We start from the raw sequence: 11,088 nt of genomic DNA, 5'->3' as shown, positions 1-11,088 counted from the left end.
CCTCTGTGTGTGTGTGTGTGTGTGTGTGTGTGTGGTGTGTGTGTACATCATAAACACACGTGTGAGGCATAGAAAGTTATGATACGGAGACAGAAAGACTTGTGGCAAACTGAATAATATTTAAGCACGCCGGTGCATTATATCTGCGGTGTAATATAACAAGATTTCTAAAGCTGACAGTCCAACGCTAACAAATCCAACCACAACAGTTGGGCAACATCTCACTGGCAGCTGAACTATAAATAAAAAATGTGTGAAATGCAGACGACGGTCACAGCACTTTGCCTGAAAACATAACTCCTGTCGTGTCAGGCTTGTGAAATGTTTTGACAGAAGCTGGCAGCTTTGGCACTTTATCATGTTACAAAGTCAACTGTGTTAAAGGAATCACAATATCTTAGGTGGTTATGTTTGTTCTTTCTCCTCTCCCTCAAATCACCATTAACATCACTGTAAATTTCTTTTGGTTTCCTCCCAGCAGCTCTTAAATGTGTGTGACATAACTTGCTGCGGTCTTGCCGCACCCCGTAAAGTGATCTGAAATAACGCGATGCTGGAATGATGAGCGGCACAGACGAGAAAGTTAACGGTATCTGTTGGCTAGACTTCTGGTATTTTAAACTGAGGGTTTTCACTCAGGTGAACCCTTTTGTTCAATTTTGGAATAATCTGGGTTTGTTTTTCTTTTCATACACTGGCCAGTTTTGAAATCACATACAGCCTTAAGAACATTGTGTGGTTTGGGCCATTTCTGTCCAAAAAAAAAAAAAGAATGATGTGAGTGGTTCTGTCAGGGAAGGAAATAAAACCATCATGGGGGAAGGAATACAATAAATAACACAGTGAGTGCAGGTCAAAGAGAATAACCCTGCTAATGAAAAAAAATACTTGAGAAGAAACACATTAAATGTAGTACATAAAAGGGCACACAACATTTGTTTAATCAAATGTATAACCCAGAAATGTAATAACAGCAAAACTAATTAAGAAAACAAATCAGTTGGACAAAAATTCTATTTGTTAAACAATATTGATGCTGTTGAATCAGAAACAGGCCTCTGTTTTCTCTGCTTCGGTCAAAACCGTTGGCCAAGCAGGCTGTGATGTGGCCACTTAGTGCATGGTGATACTAATGTCAACCACATCAGTCTAAACCAATTCCTCAACGCTCAAAACACATAATATACAGCAGTTTCCAGTCCAACCCAATACCTCCACCAGCACTCACCATGCAAACTGCACAACCGAGAAGTGCTGGTTCTCTATCAGAGAAGAGAGATGGAAATATTTAACCAAACATCAAGAAAAAATAATGCAAAGGAAGTAATTTAAGCTTGTTAAAAACAGGGGTTTGCTGAAATGCAGCAGTGGACAAGAAGAACTGTTTGCATGCCTTTTGCACTCTGCTTTTTGTATCTCTATGGCCAAATACAGCAGAATAGTGTATTAATATGTTTCCTTTCTGAATTTGTCTATTCTTCTTTTGTGTCTTTTCTTGTTTTCTCTCTTTTGAGGTTTTTTTTTCAGTTTTTCAGATGTAAACCCTTGTCACAATGAATACGAGACATCGTCAGTCACTCTGTTGCTATAGTTTCCAAGAGAAAAATGATCTTAGTGTTCAGACCTCAACTGATGCACTTCAGATATTAAATCTTTTTTTTATTACATAATAGGGGCCACTTTTAGTTTGATTTTTTTGTTGCTTGGATGACAGATTTATATATTTCTATACTTATCTAAGAAATAGCGTGACATATTTAGTCGCTGCACAAAAACACAGTAAAGTCATTTAAATATCTAAATATGGGACCCAGAACAAAGGTACCAAACCAATTCAATTATTCTCGCTGAGTTCATGACATAAACTAGTCTGTAAGTGACAACATTTCACAATACAGTGAGACCACTACAGGCTGCAGGCATGCAGTAGACCCAATCACAGCTGGTTACCATGTCGAGGTCAAATTGTAAACAACTGCTGTATAATCTTCAAAAAAGCCCCTGGATAAACAGTGGAAAGATTTTCATAACCTCCCATAACCTTTAGGTTGAGCTGGAGTCTCACTGACCGTGTTTCTAAAGGGGGCCAGGGGGGTCAACAGGAGGTCTGCAGTACGTGTGTTCCCGTGTGTGTGGATCTATGAGCATGTTATGTATTTGTGCACGGTGATGCTGTTCAGAGCAGTACATTTCTTTAAAAAGTGACGATGAGTGTTTGATTCATCTTAAATTCTTAAGTGAATGTCTTACAGTATTGTATATTTACTAAATGTCACATGTAATATATTTACTGTAATAAATCTTAAAATGACCCCAATACATCATCAGATATTAAGGAATCATGCAAAGTTGAAATACAATCTTTTCTGACAACAATGCTAATGCCGGTATTTTCTCCTTTTGTAATTTTAGTTCCATGATGGAATTTCTGTTTGTGTTTTGGCCTGTGTGTTGTTATCAACTACCCAGTTTGACAGCCAGGCCGGGTTGCCAGATCTGCAAAAACGTAAACCAAGCGTGCTACAGCTGTAACGTTAGTACAGCCATGAAAGCAGCAAACTAAACGAACAGAATCAACAGAGATAGATTCTACCCGACCTAAAACAATGCATGTTTCTAACAGTTGCATGACCAGAAACGTAACAAACCCGGGTGAATATTGGAGGTGTATTTGAAAGATTGAGACAGCTTAGAGCCCAAAAGGACACAGAGTTGGCTAATTTCCTTCAGAATAGGTAAGCATTAGCTTCAGGTAAATTATCACGGCTACTAGGGACGGGCATGTTATGTCATTTCAACATTCGTGTACTCACATTGAATTATATAGCTATAGTACCGGAGCTGTTTACATACTCGCAAAAACAATTGAGACACAGCCAGTAGAGTGATCCAGACTGGTCCTGGCTAACGCCGCCATGCTAACCCTGCTAACTGCCACGGCTGTTTCCAATGTGCATCGTGTTCAGCGGCCGTAGCCGACAGCAATAAGTCATTTTAAGCAAAGACAGGGGGCTGTAAATTGGGAAAAGAGGACCGTGATTTAGTAGTGTGTTTAGCGATTGTTGCTGTATTTCTAAGTCAATAAAGTGTGTATTTAAGTTGGGTGGAAAAGGACGGCGAGGTTGGGGAATTGTTAGCGGTCCCTAATGTATTTCTAAGCCGAGGAAGTGTGTCTGTTAGTTGGGAACATAGCTCCGTGTAAGCACAGGCTTTTATGACTGTTAATATAGCCAGCATCTAACGTTAGCTACGCCGCTGTGCTGTGAAGTAATGTCTGGCTATGGGACACAAGCGTCTAGCAACATTGTTGTGGCTGCTGCGGTCTCAGCCTGGAAACCAACGTAAACCTTCGGAGGAGACGACTCTCCAGTATTTAGAATTTCTACTGCAGTAACTATTTTAAACACTAGCTGTCAGTATTACCTATTTTACCTTTAAGTTACCTAGGTTACCTACGTTGAGAACTACTTTGTTGCATCTCATTCCCTGTCCGTCTTCCCTCATTTCCTGTCATCTCTCTTATGTTAACTACTACTACTAAAAAGGCATGAATACCCCAAAACATAAATTAAGAAAGAAAGCGCTCTATCAAAGACATCAAGTAACATTCATGTCAAACCAAGGTTGATATCCACTCAATTGGTCAATAAATTAATAACTGTAGGCTTCTCCAACAGTACTTCATTCAAAACTAGAAATTCTGTGCTAGCAAGTCAGTACGCCAGTGTGTGTGGAAGATCCGTTTTAACTGAGAAAAGAGTAGAAGAAAATAGAGCCATTTAAAGCAAATGATGATGAGGAATAGGGTTGGGTATTGTTTGGGTTTTTCCTAATACCGGTGCTAAAACGATCCTCCAACGACTTTTGAAACGGTGATGGTGCCTAAAAAAGATTTTTATAAAAATATATATATATTAGAAACAAAAGAAACACAAAACGATAACAAAAATGGCTTGTTTATTGCTAAGACCATATGGTCAAAATTAAATTATTTATTAAAAATGTAATAATAACTTAAGACATTGACTAATTTCAGCCAGAAATTGCTGGTAAATGAGAAAAACAACCACTAGAGTATGGATATTATACAAAAACTTTGAATGCACCACAAGACGGGCGAGGCGAGTTTCAAGTGAACACACCGTCTGTGTTGTTTTTCTGACAACTGCAGCTACAGACTGTTACGTCTCTGTGTTGCCTTTAATGTCTTGTTTCGGAGCTGGCATTGCAGTAGCACCAAAATGAGGCACCGATATTTGCGCTACTATTCATTCCGGTAGATACTGGTTGTTAAGACACCGGTGCCGTATTTGCACCGGGTTCAAGTACCCAACCCCAATGAGGACAGAAAGACATGAGGAAAACAGAAGTAAAAGGAACATTGAAGCTAAATTAACAACAACCATCCATGAAACGTGGATTTAACATCCCAAAGTCAAGACACAAGAAGTCATGATCTGCCAATGTCATAAACCCTTTAATGACTAATCAACGTAGTAGATCAAAAAATCTATTAAATCTATTAAAGCTGCTGTTGCGTATATACAGTCTGCTTTCGTGCGCCTGATTAGCATTTGAAAAGGCAAATTTCTAATCACATTTAGAGATTTGACAGGGTCCCTTTGGAGTTTAGTTTAGCAAAATTGTAATAGTCTTGATGAAGTTGTTAATGAACAGTTTTTTACTGTTAGAAGGCCATATTGTGTTTATTTCTACTTGTAGCTCTGTTATTGTTACGCTTTGGGCTTGACTGGCTTAGACCCTTTTGTGTTGTTTTTATGAAAGTTGTAGAGTTGTCCTGTTACACACAGGTGTTTGCCCTTGGTGATAGCAGAAAATGTTGGTGCCTTTTATATTAACTAATCCTGTGCTTTTTGTGCTTTCAGTGTTGGGTTACAAAATGTTTTTTCTTTTGCACTTAAAAACAAAAATTCATAATTAATTAATTGGCTGAGATCCAGTGGACACAAGGAGGGAGAAAAACAATTTCCCTTCTCAGAAAAAATAGCAATATACAACAACCAATAAGGCTAAGTGTTGAATGTAAAATATTTCACTTTAAAATTTTTAGCGCAAGCTATGACTAGCACTAGAGTTTAAACCATTTGCTTGTGTGTGTGTGTGTGTGTGTGTGTGTGTGTGTGTGTGTGTGTGTGTGTTGTGTGTGTGTCTGTGTTTATGACAAAAACCTGATGAATGGGTCTGTGTTAAAAGCTCAGTCCTGTTTTTTTCTGTCTCCTCGCCATAAACTCTGTTGTCGCAATCTAAGCCTTTTGTGGCAGCCTGTCCTTTCAACTCGCAGGCACACGGGCTGCTTCTGGTAACTAGTAAAGGGGCCATAAAAGAGCCCTGTGCTTTGGTTTTTGACAAACCACATCAAACGGGAAGAGGGAAAAGGTTTGAACAGGTGGAGCGGCCTATGGCACAGCACTGACAGATCTTATTCTGACGGATTATAGTTTAGGAACATTTTGAACCTGATAGATAAGTGTTGTGTTGTGGTACAGGTCTGTGTGATTAATGGACTTAACATAATGAGCCAACATGATGCACTGTGAGCTTTGAAAATCTACTTCAAGTTTAGAGGCTTTAACACGCCTTTATTGACCAAATAAAAGAACAGTGGGGATGGATTAATGCCAATCACTACATTTAGCAAAAAGAAACAAGGCCAGAGACTATTAAAACCAGTAACACATATGCAACAGAAGTTTGTTTGGAACTGCAAAACATCTAATTAATTTTGATGCTGTTGTCGTACATTTCCAAAGACAGAACGGTCTCATTGCTATTACAAAGTCATGAGAAATAACAACAGTGACACAGTTTAGTAGTGGCGTGTATAAAAGCAGTGAGAGAAAAAGAGGAGTGGGAATGAGGGCAGAGTGGGGTTATCTGGTAAGAAGACAGGGATTTACGAGACATTTGCTAGATCTTTAACCCTTCATCTCATAGTGTATTGTCATTTGCTTCTACTGGTCACAGTTTATTCCAGGGTTTATTTTACTGCCACCCTGCCAAAGTTGGGAAAATATGTGCATAATCTACAAATAAATAATAAAAGAAAAAGTAAATATTGTTCTCATCTTTCATGTTACCCCTACTACGACTGTATATCCAGCCAATTCACTCTTCATAGGAGAAATAGGCAGATTCAATTCTTTTTTGGAAATGCAGTATGGCATAAGGTTGCCCATAACTGAAAAAGGAAGCTGTCTAATACTGTCAATTTAAAATCTCAAGAGTAGCAACACTAGACCTTTAGAGATGCTCTGGATAGACTGTCACTGTTTCTCACTTTATCTATCCTGCAACCAGGCTCCACTTCCTATAGGGCCCTTCAGCTAATCCTTTCAAACCCCTGATAGTTTTATGGCTTGGTGTAACTGTCTTTAGGGGGAGAGAAGAAAGGCCTGGCGACCACAGCGTAAACCAGTAATTGGTCCAGGCTTGAAAACTGATATGGACGCCTTGACCTCTTGCCAGCCTGGCAGCCAGAAAGCCTCTCTCAATCCTGTCCGTGTGCCCACCTGCCTGCCAGCCCTAGCTCCCCTGGTCAGAAAAACAAACATAGGATGGAGAAATGTTTTTTTCCTGGCTTACACCTCGGTCCCAGGGCATGCAGCCAACAAGCTAACCAGCAAATGAACAGGGGGCAAGAGGCCGGTCTGAGGTCTGACTTTCACACAGTAAAGAAAAAAAGAAGGGGGAGACAAGACTGGGGTTCACTTGTGCAAAAGTAACTGAGATGATTTCAGGTTTCAACGACAGTATTTTTAAGCCATTTTGCTAAATTATAGAATTTAATTAAAACGTGATGCATGCTGACCTTAAAACACATATTTGAAATATGATGCACCGTTTAACATTTTAAACAAATGTCAATGTAGTGAAATGCCTGTTCTATTCTAGATCCCATCGTCGTTCAAATGATTTCACTTCTTCTCTGTAACAAGGCAAACACTTCCAAGAATCAGTAAAGGCCATAATTGAATTATTTTGCTGCTGTGGCACTGACATTTCCCAATTTGTGATCAATGAAGTCTATCTAATCTAATCTAAACCCAAGTGTTGAAAGGTTTAGCCAATGAATCGATTAGGAGACGGACATTAGTTGCGGCCTTATTCAGGACCATATGTATCTGGTATCAGCAAAATCAGCTGAACAAAAAGGACGACACAATGTACATGAATGCAACAGTATCTGAGGAACCAAGACGCATAACCATTTGACACGTTTGTCTCTCTGTCCCCGCTGCCCCAGGTATGTTGGAGATCAAGTCAGTGGATGTGGGAGTCGTGGCCATCAGGGGCCTCAGCAGTAACTACTACTTGGCAATCAGCAAGAAGGGAGATCTATACGGAGCGGTGAGTAGCTGATCTGCCCCTTTGAATCTAGGATATAAATTACTTTTTAATCCAGAATCTCCTCTACTTTGTAGTGTCCAACACTTACGTCATGTCATAACAGTCAAGGTTTACAGTGTAAATCTGTGTCAATCTTAATGACTCAAAGCCTTGCAAAAGAGACACTTTTCTCCCTAAAGTGCAGACCTTGCAGCTTTGACTTCTCTTGAATGCTTTTTAAAACAATGGACAAGACTGCAAGACTCTCTATTCCAGAAATAGGAACCAAAGTCAGTCAATGTGCGCTCTCGTCTCTGCTACCTACCTCTCCATTCAGAAACAGGGAACACAATCCTTCAGTTTCTCTATTCTGCCTCAGTCCCTCTGGGGAGAGCAGCCCTTGTTTCATGTTTTTTCTCTCTCCCTCCTTTTCTTCATCCCATTCTCTCCCTCCTTTTTTCTCTTTTGCTTACTTTGAAAGACCCAACTTTCAGCGTGTCTCTCTGGGAGCCACACCACAGATGAAATGACACACGGTAGAAAAGACAGAGAGGCATTCTGTTGCATGGCCTGAAACCGAATTCCCATGACGTCTTCTGCTCGGTGCAACACAAGCCATAGTAGCGCGGCAGTGAAGGGCTGGCGTTCGATTACACTTGTTGGCTTAACACAGTGACTTCTTTATCCGGTGGTAATCAAATGAAATCATTGTTTCATTACATTTCCAGATTAATAAACGTAAGGGACACATAGGGTTGTGATTGCCTTGAGGTTTTTACCATAATTCAATATTTATATAATTCTCAAAGGAAACCAATGATGACGGGTGAATAAATTCAATAAAATGTATCTTTTTTAATTGTTGTTTGTCTATTCAATACGAAGATTAACTTCTTAAGATCTGGCCAGTAAGTCACATAGTAAAACAGTAATAATATTATTTAGTTTCACCACAGTTTCATGTTAGTCCTGATTAGTGTTTTTTTCTTCATCTGCCTTTCCAAACATTTTAATTAAAAGGCAGTCAGCACACGCACAGTGCTGAGAGTCATCATACGTTCAAAAGCCACCCAGTGTCTGTAAAATATTCTCATTTTGCTTTGAGAACATTCAGTTTTACTTCTGGAACCAATTTAAACAGCTGTGGCCAGATACAGTGGGGGGGAGGGAGAAAGTGTGTGTGTGTGTGTGTGCGTTCGTGAAGAGTACATTTTTGCTTGTGAATAACCGCATCCAGTTAACTGGATGTTTAAGCGATGTTAGCCCCAAGCACAAGGGCAACTTCCAGTAAACCGACAAATGTTACTCTCTCAGATCATTTTCTCTTTATTTAACACAGTGTCACGATGCTCTTCCCTGGCACAGAGCCCAAACCTTTAACACGTTGCTTCTCTTGCTAACCTCTCTGCCCCAGTCACCTATACCACCTACAACCTGGGCATCTTTTTCCATCTTCTAATTGTCTATATAAATAGGACAACCGTTGCAATTTCCCCTTTCCTCAAGCACAAGGTAATGCCATGTCAGATTGCTTAAATTTAGTCCAAAACTCACTCCTGGTTTTTCTTTTTGGTCTCTTAACTAAAAGGCCTTGTCTAAACGACAACACTTGCGAGTAAAAGCACCGTTTTTGGGGCTTAAAAACACAAAAAATGACCCTCCAGAGTGGAAATCTTAACCCTTGCGTTGTCTTCCCGTCAAAATCGAAAGTCAACACCTTTGTTGACTCTTTTTAATGGATGTTGTTAACTTTTCCTATGTTGTTCTTACTTTTTTTTAACCTTTAACACTATGTAACACTAATTCATTAACTTTACTTTTGACAGTTATTTTTAGAATGTATGTTCAATAAACCTCATTTATAGGAAATTATACCTAATGTTTGAGTTAGAGAAGCAGAAGTTAGGAATTATTTTGACTAAATTTAAAGGAATGTACATTGATGGATAATCACACACAGGACTATGTCAACTTTTACTCATTACTATTTCAAAACCAATTCAGTTGTTTTTTCAAATGCTATAAAATTGAATAAGACACCCCAAAATGAATGAAATTAGAGATTTGTACTTGCCAAAGAGCGCTGTGTGGAATCAATCATGTTATTTGGGTTATTAAAAAGAACATAGAGATAGGAAAATTGATCAATTTGACCTGAGGACAACATGAGGGTTAAAAAACGCTCCAAATGTTACGTTCCTCTCTAAAAAGGGTAAAAACGCAAAAGTCTGCTCTGATCTGATCTGCTCACAGTGGCTCTTGTATCTAATGTTGATCTGCAATAAATAAATCAAAAAACAGTCCAAAACTTAAAGATATTCAGTTTACCGTTAAGACAAAGACAATCAGCAAATCCTTGAAACTGAAATTTAGGGCTGAATAATTACTTATTATATGGACTTGGGCAATATCCAAATCGCAAGAGGCCCAATATTTGTTAAAGTCAAGATATCTCTCAAAATACCATTTTGAATTAAATATTGCTGGTGCTACCGAGAGGTCCCGGCCTACAAATCCTATCTCACAGACTTTGGAAAAAAAAAACATTTCTCACTATCACACCAAGATTATTTGAATGTATTCTTCAATGAAAATGAAAATAATGACACAAAAATGACAATTCCCTCCAATGTCATGAAACATATTGCAATTGCAATATCAGTCAAAATAATCACAATTGGATATTTTTTTTCAAATCACTCAGCCATACTGGAATCAACATTAATGGACTAACCATTTCAGGTCTAAAAATTCTGACATTTACATTCTTTGTCCCTCCCCTGCAGAGGGACTTTGGTCCGGACTGCCGTCTGATTGAACGCATCGAGGAGAACAAATACAACACCTACGCTTCAGCAGAGTGGCGCAACAAGAAGAAGCACATGTTTGTGGGACTGAACGCCAACGGCAAGCCAATGAGGGGTAAGAAGACAAGGAGGAAAAACACTGCCACTCACTTCCTGCCCATTGTGGTCCAACCCCGATGATTGGACATATCAGCCGTGAGAGAGCTCGGCACACTGCGGGCTATCGGACTTTTTTAGAGAACAGCGATGTCTACATTGGACAGATCTGAATCAGATCTGAATGATGCACTGAGGAGGAACAGAATTCAAACCTATTGACATTTTGTTGCGCAAAGACATTTCTATTTTTTAAGAAAGAAATAAGATATATTGCTATACAATGTATATACTATTTTCTGTTTTAAGTTATCAAGAACATTGGCACAGTAGAAAATAAATTACTTCTGTGCCAAAATGTGATTAGTAACTCACATTTCTAGATTTGTGTACATGTGAAGAGTTGGACTGGGAAGAAATAAAAATGATAAATATGTAAGAGGAAAAGACAAAGACAAGAGGTTTTGATAGAAAGCTGACTTATAGAAAAGGAGAAGAAAAGAGCAGAAAATGTAAAAGGATGAGAAAAGAACCACCAACACAACAGCAAGTCTAACACGATCATGTTCTATTCTTTAAATTTATTTATTTTGTGTAATATTTAACGAAAAAAGAACAAAAACACAAAAAGGACAAATTCTTGTCTTTTTTACCATTTATGCTTTTTTTGGAATACTAATCATTTAAACCTGAATAAATATAAAAATATATTTGTCTTTAAGTTGTTTGACTGATTTGAATGCTTTTAGAGATTTTTACGGTTCAATTCTTGGTTGTTCATATTGTAAATACAGCAAAGAGATAGAAATAAACACACATATATATATATATATATATA

At 38.6% G+C, this 11,088-nt stretch overlaps 1 protein-coding gene across 1 annotated transcript in view; it reads left to right on the top strand.

Moving 5' to 3' along the window:
* fgf10a (fibroblast growth factor 10a) overlaps window positions 1–10,971 on the top strand; it is a 21,913-nt gene extending 10,942 nt beyond the window's left edge. The window contains exons 2-3 of the mRNA XM_034896817.1: window positions 7,265–7,368; window positions 10,134–10,971. Coding sequence (XP_034752708.1) covers window positions 7,265–7,368; window positions 10,134–10,334 — 305 coding nt within the window. The 3' untranslated portion in view covers window positions 10,335–10,971. The remainder of the gene's footprint in view (window positions 1–7,264; window positions 7,369–10,133) is intronic.
* Window positions 10,972–11,088: the final 117 nt, after the last annotated feature.

The sequence above is a fragment of the Etheostoma cragini genome, chromosome 16 (assembly GCF_013103735.1).
Source record: "Etheostoma cragini isolate CJK2018 chromosome 16, CSU_Ecrag_1.0, whole genome shotgun sequence".
Classification (NCBI taxonomy): domain Eukaryota; kingdom Metazoa; phylum Chordata; class Actinopteri; order Perciformes; family Percidae; genus Etheostoma; species Etheostoma cragini.
This window is presented reverse-complemented; position numbering and strand designations above follow the sequence as displayed.